Source organism: Falco punctatus (assembly GCF_963210335.1).
Source record: "Falco punctatus genome assembly, chromosome: 10".
Classification (NCBI taxonomy): Eukaryota; Metazoa; Chordata; class Aves; order Falconiformes; family Falconidae; genus Falco; species Falco punctatus.
In genome coordinates this window covers 454,202-468,154 of record NC_137590.1, presented here as the reverse complement: position 1 = coordinate 468,154, position 13,953 = coordinate 454,202, and the positions used below count along the sequence as shown (strand labels likewise).

Genomic DNA, 13,953 nt, shown 5'->3' with positions numbered 1-13,953 from the left:
ACAAAATTAGGAAGGGACAGTTTGCTACGACAAGGGAACACACTTCTTTTCCTCCTACTGGGGAAACTGAGAGGGGAAGAGATGGAACCTGAAGTGCATCTGAAGGCACACAATACCTGCCCTTGCCTTCATGCACACTCTGTGCCAGGTACACTTCCCTCTCCAGCACCTACTAGCTCCTCCCCTTCTCGTGCCTATGCATTCTCTCTGTATAGATTGTTCAAGGACATGAAAAGCACATTCCTTCACACTAATGCTAAAGCAGCACCTCCTCATGCAGCAAGCATGCAGCTTCTACACCGAGCTTGCTGCTGATGCCCAGAAGCACACTGGCAGCTTTCAGAACAGCACAGGCACAGCATCCGTTGTTGCTCCCTTCCAGTTCCACCCTCGCTACCTAACCTACCAGAAATTCAACTGCTAGCCCCCTGCAAGGGCATATGGGCAAAACACATTTCCACCTGAAAACTGTATAGAAATTATGTATTTTTTCTCTATGACATTTGCACTGTACAGCTGACGGCACCTGTCCTAATTCACCTGGTCTCAGGAATCGTTCTGGGGTGCTATGCCTTCAGATCTGTGTACTCTTGGTATGAGCATCCTGGCTTCACACCTGTCTCCCCAGCACAAGTCTCATACACACACTTCCAGATGCTACAGTGCTACGCTGTTCTGGTCAGAGCAGCTGCGTACCCACAGCACTCATCCTTTGTGAAATGAATCAGAGGGATAAGACAGCTGCCCCTCTCTCACCAATGCTGCCAAGCACTCAGCAGCAGCCCTGGTAGGCTAGCTGCCGGAATAGGAACAAAAATTAGAGTCACATTACGTATATTACATATATTAGGATTTGGGAATAAAACGTAGAAGCTCCTCACAAACACCCAACATAAACCAACAGTTTACCTATTAAGAATATTTATGTCAGACAGATCTGGAAAACAATCATTTCCATACTTTATGAACAGTTAAGATCTATACTCCTGTCAAATACAGTACCTGCATTTCAATGGTATGTGAAGAAAAATGCCCCAAATTATTTTATTTAATAATCATGAATTGAAACAAAGACTTTACTAAGACTTAACCAACAAAAACCTATTTATTTATTCCAAACACCAAGATACAGAAGTTTTCAAGTTTTGCAAATATTGCTCCAAATAAAAAAAAAAAAAAAAAAAATCTATATACAGCGCCCTCAGATCTAATAGTGCATAAACAAGGACAAATATATTTAAGTATTTGCAGTGCAACGTTTGTTCATTTCATCAAGGCTCCACTTTGCATTCACTTACCAGTGATTTAAAGAAATAAAAAAGTGACCTGCCAGACCAAACAGTTGGTCCAGACTAAGAAATAACTATGTGAAAACTTGCAAAACTGGGGGAAAAAAATGAATCCAGACAGAGCACAACAAAGAATATTTCCTGAACATGAGAAATGGTACTCTATTTTTAATAAATATTTTCAGTCTTTTTCTGCAAGGGCTTCCCTAGCTCTACTAAAGGAAAACAAACTTCCAGTATTTGCCATTTGATTCACCCACCAGAACCAAGCTTTCTTCCAAATCTTAAGTACCACCCTGAGCAAAAATAAACTGGCAAAGCAAAAACATAAAACCAACACACAAAAAGCAATTGCTTGAGAAGGAGAAGTTCTATTCTGGAGTGAAAAGTACTCAGGAATTTAACTGCTTTCACCCCCTCGAACTGTAAGCACAGCTGACTCGTTAGCAACATAGCTATGTTCTTTGAGAGATACCTGGTCAGAGTGCTAACTTTACAGATTTCAAGCACGGAACGCGTTTCTGGTTGATCAACTAACAAACCCCAAAACCTTCAGTTGTCTGGGGCATACATGAATTCAGCTGTCATTATTAACAGGTATGAGACAAGGTGTCAGCACTGGTCTCACCTTCAGAGAGCAAAGTGATTCTTAAATATCATGTAAGCTTTATTCCAATTGTGTTACAGAAAAATAAGTTTATTTTTCTGCTGTACATATGCTGTATTCACTATATAGCAACTAGTACTATAAAACAGAGACAAATTATTCCCTGAAATGAGTCTTAGCACAAAAGCCTTAGCTACTACCTAGAACAGCCTGGTTATTTTGTTTTCTGAGGGAAATAAAATACTCACTGTGTAGATACTGTTAACTCCTACAATAATTTTGGATATTTCAAGTTTACAATTATTCTTTGTTGTATACAAGCATTCATATTCAAAATTAGTGATTTGTACAGTTATGGGCCTGTGCTTAAATTTTACCCTTTGGTGGTACCAACATGCGAAATAAAATCAAGGTAACAAATCCAGCTTTTTAAGGACACCCTCTCACTGCAAAAACAGCTTGCCATTTTCCCCAGTGAACTTTTAATTCAGCAACATTTGGGAAGGAAAACTAAAGTCACAGCCATTATTTATAGAGCTGTGATCTGCAGCTGAAAGACTTAGAACGTCTCAAACACAATACACCACCGTTTCAAAAAGGTACTGTATAATGTGACTTGAACATAAGCAGCATAATCACCTCGCTCTCACAAAGTAATACAAACCAGAAAATTAAAACTTAGGTATAAAAGGGGACTTTGTGAACATATACTATTTAAGATAATAACCCACTCACTGTCTGGGAGGACAGTACCTCATGCATAGACCTTGAGGCTTTATTTACACAAATATAAAATAAACTGATTCCCAAAACCACACATTCATAGTAAGTCTTTACAATGAACACGTTCAGAGTATCGAAAAAAGTCTACATTTCAAAATATAACCGGAATGGCAATTATTAACAAATGGGTAGAAAACTACACAACATCCATTACAGACCTTGTTTAAGTCTGGAACTCTGATTGCATCTCCAGTCTTTCCACGGCAGTATTTCATACTGCCACAACAAGGGTGTCCCCACTAGCACTGCTTCAGGAGGCACAGTACGGCCATGTTTAAGAGCTCGAGAATGCACAGAAACACAACGTTAATGGGTTTCCCCCGTACCAAGTCATGTGATAGTGACTGGATAAATAGGAAAAACAATCATGTATCCTGAAAGTAAGTCCAATCCACCCACGACCTTCTGCTACGCTACTTAACGTAATAGAAGTGGGGTTTAGGCCACTGTTACTTGCAAACCTCCACATAACACTTTATAGTTAAGAGCTGGACATTCATACTTACTAAGTCTGAAAACTGTTATAACATTCCCTAATGATTAAATACTGTGTGCTATTATGCATAAACCAGAAGGAATAAAACATGACACAAGTCACCTAAACTATGCAAAGTTATTTACAACCTCTGTCAATGAAACATTTTTGGCTCTTAGAACTCTGTTCTTCAGTGGCACAACTTTTAATCAATTTAATAATGAAAAAGTCTACTGTTTCAATGAACAACTTGTAAGGAGTGAAAATTTAAGTATAATTTATCAACCAACACCCAACCTCTGAAGACAACAGTATGACCTCTTCTGTATCATTATAATTGCCTAATAAACCCGGAATAACCTTTTTGCTGTTCTTTGAACAGCACTTCTTCACAAATCCCTGAAGTCAATCTGCATCACATGCAACCAGCATGCTAATTTCATCCAAATATACAGAACTGTTCAAATCAGATGCTCCAACTTTGCACTCAGCAACAGTCTCCAACTTTTTCTAGTCTCATGTTGAGCAGCAAAGTGCAATCTGTTGCACTTTGCCTAGGTCCGTTATAAGCTGCTTTATACAATGTTTGAGTTGTGGGAGTCTAGCTAGTGGTTCTGGTGGTTCCAGCTCTCCTGTATAATCCAGCCAACTCTCCAAAACTGCAAAGAAAAACAAAACTGTCACTATTCCAGTTCTCAGCAAATAAGATCACCTTAAGTCACAATCTTTTGTGAATGTTGAGAGCGCGGTGGGCAATGTTTTTAATACATGGTATTTGAGAAGTCAGAAAACGAGGCTACTCACACCAATCTTTGCAAAAAGCTTTTGACACATGACAATAATTCACATTGAGGGGTAAGAGAAAACCAGCCTTATGTTCCTAGGAGAAAGCAGGGGAGGAAGACTCAGAACTATTGTGAAATCTGGTGCTAAACTTCCTCTGATCTATATCAATCCCAGCACATTAACACTGTAGTACAGGAAGCTTATACAATCAAAATACCTTTAAGATTAGCAATAGATGCAACTGAAGATTCTACAAGGATAGGACTAAGCTAATGAAAGAAGTCTGCCATTAATACAGAATACAATTGGCCAAGAAAAAAAGCTGGGTAACAGAAAATGGGGATAAAATCCAAAAGCACAAACAGCAGATTACTGCACAAAGGAAAATAATTCTTGCTCTAAAGCTTCTCAGCGGGAAAGAACAACCAGAAATACTACTGACCGAAAAACAAGTCAGGCAACAATGTAATACAACCACCAGAAAGGTGGTCAGATTGAACTATGAGTTCAGGGGACAGGACAGTATCGAGGAAGGAGACCGAAACCTTGAAGACAGAATACATCTGCCAAGAGAAGCAGCAGTGGCCACTGCCAGTAACTAGATCAATAGGCTAGCTTAACCTAAGGGCTGTATCTGCCCAAGAACTGGGTATTATCCAACTACTAACAGATCCAGCCTTGAAGTAAGAAAAATCCTGATCAGAGTAGCAATGTTCTGAGTGGCCTTCCAGCTCAGCAGCAGATAGAAATAGCCTGACTTTTGTGCACCAGGGCTTCTTCATTCATGAAATAGGCACTACGATTACAGGCCTGATTAGCCTTCATTACCTGAAATACTCCTTTAGCTGTTCAACTCTTCAGTACCCTACTGAATACAAAGAGGGCTCTCCCTTTGGCAAAGGTTAGATTCCCAACACCCTTGCAAGAAAAGCTGCTGCTGTAACCACTATACAACCAATGGTCAAACTTCAAGGTGTCAAGAAAAAGAACTATCCTGGATTCTTTAATGTAACACAAAGGGTTTAGAAGTTCTCCATTACTAGGAAAAAAATTTCAGGAGACACTTAGGTATAGAATTTGGAAGTGACAGGAAGAGGTAAGCACCTTGTACACTGAAGAGGCCACCTAGAGTAGGCTAACACAGCCAACAAGCCCCTGAAGAACAGGGAAGTTCAGATACACAGAAGAGCTATGGAGAATGACAAAACCTGAACGCAAAAAAACATGGAAGATATTCCACTACATATCTGATATAAGTATTTAGAGGTGATCTAACCAGAACATTTTTGATAAAATTCTGCTTAGCTTTAATTTGATCTATCTTAAAATCCACCACCACCCCCAACATCAACAACACATCCAGTTTCTATCAGCAAATGCAGTAAATATGAAAAAGCAGCTTTCATCTCTTTGTAGGTCTGCAGAAGTAAAATTCAAGTTAACGTGTTTTGAACTGGTAGCTCTGTTAAATACAGTTAATTTTTGGAACAGAAAAGTGTTACCTACCGTCTAGCTCCTTCTCAATGAAATCCATTCTATGTATAACTTCATCTTGTAGAGATTCCACGTGAGCTAAAAGATTAAGCTGCCACTGCAGCTGCGAGTTCACAACTCCTTCTTTGTCTTTTTCCAGCAATTTCATTTCAATAGCTTCCTCTGGAGAGACTTTCTTAGAGACAGACTCTCTTACCTAGCAAAAATACACACATGAGTATTTGTTACAGTGAAGTAGAATGACGGGCCAGACTGTCTGGGTCCTTACAGTTATCCAAGCTAAAAGCCCACTAATCTTAAGCTAGTGGAGGGACAGAGACATGCTGAGAAGATACCATACACAAATATTAAGGGTTTGGGCAAGACTGCCTAAATATAGACATACTTTCATAGGTATTTTGCTAAGACCTATCCTTTGCACCTCACAAGCATCTGATTTTCAAAAGACAGCATACATACACATAGCTAGCTCCCTGCCAGCTTCCAACTGGAAAATAATGCACTTAATCTGTGCATCCTCTAGGGAACACTAAAGCTATTTTCAACATGTGTAAGAGTCACTCTAAAGAGAACGATATTGTCTCAACACTGCTAACAGAGACCTGGAGATGGAATGTGCTCCTCATGGACACCGAGACCCAGAGACCCCGGGAAGGAGAACTGCACGGTACGAGGAGTGCTGTGCCGCTCCCTGCCACCTGGGACTGGAAGGAACGACTACAATAAGGCCACATAACAGCTGCCCAGAAGATGGATGACAACCGTGGTCGTAACAACGAACCAGAAAACATGAACTTCAGGTGAACTTTCTTCATTATAATATCATTATAATACAAAAACACACCTCCCGGTCTGAAGCCACCCGCCTCTAAGGCAAACCACGCCTCGGGCACCCCTCTTTGGACATGCTGGTAACCTGGCTTGAGAAGGCGGAGACTGGCAACAGTCCATGGGCCAGAGGAGGAGCAAGGTGTGCTGCTTGGCATAAAAAGATGCCTTCTTAGCAACTGAACTTTGGAGATCTTCCCCACCAAGGATCACGACGCCCGGAAGGACCGGCAGGACGCTGCCTGGACCTGGGACCATAGGGACGCCTTGGACCGGTGGTGGTCGCTATAATCCTCTTTCCTTTTCACTTTACCTTTTCTTCACTTTCTGTCTATCGCACGCCGCTTTACGGGCAAACAATAAGATTGTGCTGCTCGATTGAAGCATAACCCCTCGGCGTGGTCGCCTTGATTTTTGCGCTTCCAGATCACAGGGAACGAACCATCACGAGTCCACTGAGCGGACCGTGACAACATGACAGTGATCAAGTACAGACCAAATGGTTTTGCAGGTATTTTCCCTGAAGGAATCTAATGTCAGTTCTACTGAAACCTTCATCAGGGCATCTAGAAAAAAACCCAACGTTACCACCATTTATAAAACTTGACTACACTGTCAGCAGTCTTGACTATACTCCCCTACTTTTTCAGCATTCTGCTGAAATACAACAGGATTTAGAAAAAGGTTCCTAGAAGACTGAAGAACTGAAATATATGCCTTTCTGGGAAACAAAGCAATCTCAACTGATTTGATAGAGAATTTAAAAAAGATAAATTAGAGCTTATATATGCATGAAAAAAGTTAAACAACCTTTTAATCTAAAAAAGGGAAGTCAGTATTTCCCAGAGGCCTTCTAACATTTGTCAGACCATATTTTGTATGACTTGACACTAACTAAATTGAAGCAAAACTTCTGCATTGGGGTGTAGAAAGAAAGGCCTGTGACAGACCTGACAATGAGAATCAAGAGTTGAAAAAATAGAACTAGAGTGCTCCAGTACAAAGATGATACATGGCTAATCAATGGAGTGTTCATTCTTAAAAATCAGTTCAGGCTGCTACTTTTATTTTCCCCCACCATGAAATGCTGCCTGAAAAACCTGGAATTACTTTAGTTAAGGTAACTATTAAAAAAAACATGACAACAAGATGGAAATAACTAAAAGGTGAAATACCTGTGTATTTGGTAGTTTCATACACGCTTGCCCTGTTCTCTCTGTCCTGTTGCTAGTGGTTTGGTTTTTTACATTTAGCACACATAAAAGTAAGCAGCAATGAATCATAATGCATGTTCCGCAGACTGTGCGGATGATTCAAGGTCCAGAAGTCCTCTTCAAACTAGTTGTCAATTGTTGCTTTTTTAATTATTTGAAATGGAAGTGTTGATCATCTCTAATTTTAATGTGAATTGGCAACTTTAGCAGCATAGGAAAAAACGAAACACAAACAAAGAAATGACTAAAAACTATTTAAAAGGATTGAGCTTTGCACCATGCCAGGCAAATACATCCTCTATACAGAGGAGGTTATTTTAGTACAAATACCTTAGAGTAATTGTGTTTGGATTCATTTTCCATCTTGCATATTTCTCGGTCCAGATTCCAGCCAAATCTCTCTGACAGGGCATCATCCCCATTTTCCCTTATTCTATTTACTCCATCATCCACAGCTGAACCTGTTGTTTCCACAACCAATCTCTGCTCTATTGCAGGATAGTAGGCCCGAGGCTTCTGGTAACAGTGTTCACTCGTAATGTAAGATTCCTCCACAGAAGGAATGGTTGAGGGTTTCTCAACTGTCCCATTCCAAGTTCTATAACCTGCCATTTCCTCTTTGCAACAGTTTTCCTCAATGTGAATGATGTGTTTTGTATGAATTTTTTCATCTACTGTAATGTGCTTCCATGGATGGCACCAAAGCTTTAGGTCGGGATGTTCTTTATTTCTGTTCAAACATTAAAAAAAAAAAAAAAAAAAAAGGTAAAACACCCAAATGTAAACAAAGCGACTGACCAAACTGGCCCATTATGTAAAGAAATTAAGAATATTTGAAATACTACATGCTTTAGTCATCATAATCAGTAAAAAAAAAAAAAACAACAACCAAATATTCTGAAATAATGTAATTTCACTGACCTCAGTTGTGGTTCTTCCTACAATGCTTTCTTAAGTTTACTATTTTCATTTCTATAACATGGTATGTAAGCCAAGTGTTGGCATTAAGAAAAAGATTGACGAGTAAGTTTCAAATAGATATATACAAATTTTCAGTGTTGCCCCTAGAGTATTTTGCTTCAATATTTGAAATTTATTAACAGCATAAACTCATTTGCACTGGGCTATTTTCAGTAAGGTAAGTCACACTGAAGCTAAGCTAAGGTTTTAACAATTTTAAACATCAGTAAAACAAAAAGACCCCCTCAAACCACTCAGTATCAAACTTTAGCCTGTAGTTCCCCAAAATAAATGTCAAAATTCAATCCACTGATATTTTATAGCCCTCTAATAACAACAACAATTGGGGACCTGGAGTGGTGGCGATATAGAACTTTTTTATTATTTCCTTTAAAACTTCAACTTCCCTTTAAATACCAAGATGCTAAGCAAATTCTACTGCCTGCAACACCAACATGCCACAGCCCCGCAACCTGCTTCTTATAAAGAGTTTTACTTCAGTTTTTTCAGATTGACTAATACATTATTTATTCCAGCAGCAAGGACAACTATAGGTATTAGATTCTTACACAGACACAATAGGCAAACAACAAAAAAATTTAGTGTGGTAACTGATATTCTTCTTCCACATGTCTGTCAGGCATTAAAACAGCAGTAAAAAGGAGAGCAAAGCAGAATGCCTCTGCTTATCTTCAAAGGGTAGGCAGCTTATCTGCTACAGGCTGCAAGAATGCCCCAGAAGCAAATACTGACCCTAAAGCACCTGCATTCAGCTGCATGGAAAGTCTGCCCCAGAATCCCCCTCTGTGCTTCCTTGCAAAGGCAGATGGACTTACTCTGTTACAGCTGGAAAAGCTGGACCAATGTAAGCTAAACAACAGAACATGATCAGTTTACTTCCAAACTAACTGCTTTTTTAATCCGTTCTACAGTAGCTCAAGTTTCTTCAGTGTCTATCAGAGGAAACTACAGCCAGTACAACTGCCAAGGACTTGCTCAGACCACTTTATACAAGCACCTCTATCTGCAGTGACTGCATGTCTGTGATATCCTTGGTGAGCAATCCTGAAGGCACAAGTTGAAAACTGAAAGCCAAGTCTTCCTTAAAGCTTTCTACTCCAGCTCCACTGATATGCTACACCTAAAAGCACTATTTTGCTCAGCAAAGATCAAGGGATAATGTTTACAGAAGACAGAAAACTGGAAGATGATGCACCAGCTACATAAGGATGAAAATTCAAAACACTTAGTACTTCAGCAACCTTTTAACTATTGCCTTCTGAAGGCTGGCTCTCCCTCCCATTGCACTGAAGCTGTTAATGTCACCTGCAATCCTGTGCCACCTCCCTGAAATACTGAGCGACACTCTCCTAATACTTTCAGGCAACTATGAAGTCATCTCCTCTCCCCTAGAAGGTGATTTTGCATCAACAATAATTCTTAATTCCGCGATTTTTAAAATCCTTTCTGATTTATGTAAAGAAAACAGGGCCTATAGCTTTTAACAAGATGATCCTAACAGGACCACACCTCATCTTTAAACCCGGTCACCACACCAGCTTCAGGACAGAAGAGGAACAAAGTCTGTAACAGACATCACATACTTGCCCGGTGGTGCTCCATACATACCTTAGTACTATGCAAATCTCAATTTACTCTACAATTGGAAATTGGACTCTACTATCTAGAGTAAGGACTCTACTATCTTGCCTAAGGACTGGTCTTAAAATATTTACGTTCCACCTCTCCAAGAAAGATATTACTTGCAGATCTGACTAAAGGGTACTGTAATGGAAAAGCAAAACCTTACGATAAAATTACTACTCTCTTGCTTTAAGTGTTACTTCACTGCTTAAGCATTTCAAGTACTGCCAGTGGTCCTACTGCATCACCAGATTAAATTTAAGGGAAAAAGTTCTAAAGAACACTGGAAACACTAAAAGCTTTGCTTTCCAAATAGCTGCTGCTGTGCAATTTATCAACTAATAAATTATAAATATGGAAGTAAATAAATTTAAAACTGCTGGATTTGAGTACAAAAAAGTTTTTCAGTTATCAGAACCCAAGGATGACTTTAAACAGAGATGCAGAAAATTATTTCTACAATGATTACAGAATGTTATTTTTTCATACATATCTGTAATAATCTTTACATAGAAATTAATTGCTACAGGTTGCTGAAGGTGCAACTGCTCTCCCACTACAACAGAGCAATACATTATGTCAAACAAAAAGATGTGATTTCTGCTGGAAAAGCTATGATTTAGAATTGCTGGAATGGAGAATGCAGGTATTTTAAGAATGCTGCCAGAGGTTACACACATTATTTCTTATTATTTAAATCTATGTAAGTACTTTAGGAGAAATTGGTTTTAGTTTTCTCCCTCTTTCCTGCATACTTGCCCAGCCATTTTATACACAAATTCAGTTTACATTCCTCAAGACACTTAAACGGTTTTTAAGCAGCTAGGTCCTTTTTCAAGATCTATTAGCAATTCAAACTATGTAGTTATATATCCACAAAGAAGCACAAAAGTATGTCTGAATTTTTGGTTATTTTTCTAGTATTTGAAATCTCATTCACATTGAGAACATGCCAACTGATACTTAAATACCGCTTACTGTAATATGCTCATCTTCAGCTGCAGTCCATGCAGTACTTCTATCACTCTCTGTACATCACCAAGAAGTTGGTGAGTGGCTACTATCTTCTTGGCATTCTGGTGGGAGTAATTTTCTTCCAAAAATGCTAAGCCATGCATGTGACCGTTACTTAACCACTCCTTCTCATACCAGTACTTTAAGCTGGACCTCTGACCTAAAGCAACAGTAATGAGTGTGTTAAAATGAAGCATTACCTATGTATGGTGAGTTAACATTACTGGTAGTTCTGATTATCTCAAGGTCTTGCAACAGCTTATTTGTTCTTAACAACAGTACCAATAAAGATCCTACAGTAGCAGACAAAACCCTGAAGGCATGAAGAACTTGTAAAGTGGGAAGTGAGATAATCTCTGTAAAAACCTCTGCCCAACTGTAAAAGCATTTAGACTCCAAATGCCAAAGGACATCCACAACAGGTAACTGCAGCTGATGCACAGAGAAAAGTGTATCTTTAGCAGGGTATCTATCACACTGTCTAGTAACCATGGTTTGACTAAAGCTACAGTTTGAACACAGCTCTTTGCAGACAGCAAAACACAGCAAAAGGTGGTGAACTTCCCTTCTCACGTGGTCTTGTTTTTAAGCATCTCACTTGTATTAGTACAATCATTCATAAGTAAATTTAAAATGAATCAGTGATGAGGTTCTGATGGAGAACTTGCCTAAGTCAGCTATTACTAATGCTAATTCTAGCTTAAGAGGCTGGAGTATCCACAACAGCTGAAATGAAATTATGTTAAATGTGATAAATGCATCAGTGAAAGTAACTTAGGAAGCAAACCAAAACGGTATTAGCAGGAAAGAGTAACACTTGACAAGCCTGCTAGATTGCAAAAACACAAACAAAGAAGCCAAGCCAAAAACCCCACAAAAGCCCCCATGCACCCTGTAAAATGTATTGTTACAACAGATGTGTTTCTCAGGGTGCTGAGCTGTCTTCTGAAAACACCATTCACTGGCCTATACACAGCCCAGCTGCAAAGCTACAAAATCAGAGATAATATTGGGGGGCACAGACTCAGAACGTTAGTCACCAAAGAAGTCTCCAATATAAGCAGGTTAATATTAACTTGAAGTTTCAGCAGTTGAGAAGAAGCTAAAAAAAATAAGATAAAGAGTTACTAGGCAGCAGAGAAGAACCAGGGATTGCACTACAGGCCTATTAGGTAGCATCACTGCCCATGCTATTAACTTTGGCACAGTGAAGCAAAGCAACTCTTTGGAAGCTGTACTGAGAAGCGAGCAGAACTTGAGTCACAGGTGCTTACATGCTTTTGGATGGCAAGTTACAGAACAGCAGCAAAACTGTTTCCATATCATGCCTTGTATGAACATCCATGGACATAAAGGACATTTTCAAACTAGTTCAATACTGATGCTCTGTTTCGCTAAAGGAGTAAAAGCAAATGAGTGCGCTTGTAAGCACACTCAGCCAAAAGGCCGTATAGGACAATACTTGATGTTTTGAGGCAAGACCTCCAAGAAATCTCAAACAGAAATCAACACAGGGATGAACAAATTTTCAAGGCTGTGACAGCTCAACTTTTCAAGTATATGTGCTGTATCAAGCAAGAGATCTTTCAGGTATGGCCAGAACCACTTTGGAGACATACCTGACATACCTGTATTAACCCCGACATATTTATTTTTGTGTTAGAGAAGCTACCATCTGTGACAGAAAATGAAGTTCGGTCCATAAGGATAAAGTCGTGAATTTTAGAACTCCATGATCATCTGAACAACACTGAGATTATCCAACTGAAGCCCATCCATGGCATTGTTCACTTAACTGTACTCAAAGACATTAAGTGCTGTCTTTCTAAGTGTGTAAGCTTAAGAGAAGACACAAGACAATATCCAGCAATGGATGCTTTCTATGGCTTGAATGTATCTGTCACATCATAAGCATCCTGGCAATGTTTAAGCAAGGGTAAGTTAACAAATCTCTTAAAAACTTCACGTGACTCAAAAAAAACCTGTCCAAAATGACAGTTGGTACAATTTTTAGGCATAAATTACACTAAACTTGCTTTAATTTCCAATAATATGAATGGTGCTGTTACAAGTCCTAGCATTAAGCTGGGGAAAGCTCCTAAGTAAGTTTGCCAAGTGGCCCACTCCCAGTTTTAAAAGCAACTTCTTTGCACCTTCATAAAGCCTATTTGCTCATTTCAAGCCAACAGCACATTCAATGAAATTGAGAAGCCACTTTTGCAGTCAAAAAGTTGGTACATTTTCCTTTCCCAAGACAGAGGTAAATATTAAGTCCAAATAATAATAAAAAACCAAACATACATGCCAAGTTTCAGGATCATCAGAGCAATAGTTAATAGAAGTAATTAAGCAAATCAAGTGTCAGCTGTAATCTGTTTTTACCAAAAAGCATTCTGATGAAGTTTCTTACCAAATACAAACAGTTCAAGTGTGATGGCACAACTTCAGTTTGCACGTGCACTTTAGTTGCACGTAACTCAGACTGACACAAACCAAAGCAAAATATCTTGAAAAGAGAGGGTTAAAATCCTGGATACAAGATGCTGTAAAAAACCCTTAAATAAGTGCTAAAATTTTTTACTAAAGTATAGCATGTCTTCCTTGCTATGAATACAAACATTAGTATACAAACTACATGAAACAATGAGTTAAAGCTACGAAAGAGTTGGTATTTTCAAACACCCAAGAAAAGCAGATATCACAATCCCAATATATACAAAACCCAAAAAAAGTCTTGTGATTAGGCAGAGATCTCATTTTTTTCATTATTTACGAATATGACTCATGCCTGAACCTCATCTGTTTCCACATTCAGCAAGGCTTTACAATTCAGAGTTGGAATTCAGAGAAGATGGACAT

The 13,953-nt window shown here is 39.0% G+C and overlaps 1 protein-coding gene across 12 annotated transcripts in view; it reads right to left on the bottom strand.

The window, feature by feature from the left end:
* Window positions 1–13,953, bottom strand: part of PHF20 (PHD finger protein 20) — an 86,442-nt gene that overhangs the window by 11,896 nt on the left and 60,593 nt on the right. For 8 of the 12 annotated variants that reach the window (XM_080405418.1, XM_080405409.1, XM_080405419.1 and 5 more), the window contains 4 exons: window positions 11,059–11,254; window positions 7,807–8,206; window positions 5,447–5,630; window positions 2,651–3,813 (listed from right to left, as the gene is read on the bottom strand). In XM_080405418.1, the coding sequence (XP_080261544.1) occupies window positions 3,671–3,813; window positions 5,447–5,630; window positions 7,807–8,206; window positions 11,059–11,254 (923 nt within the window). In that variant the 3' untranslated portion in view covers window positions 2,651–3,670. Of the gene's footprint in view, window positions 1–2,650; window positions 3,814–5,446; window positions 5,631–7,437; window positions 7,678–7,806; window positions 8,207–11,058; window positions 11,255–13,953 lie in introns of those variants that run through there. The other 4 variants (XM_080405415.1, XM_080405416.1, XM_080405417.1 and 1 more) reach the window with 2 other exon arrangements.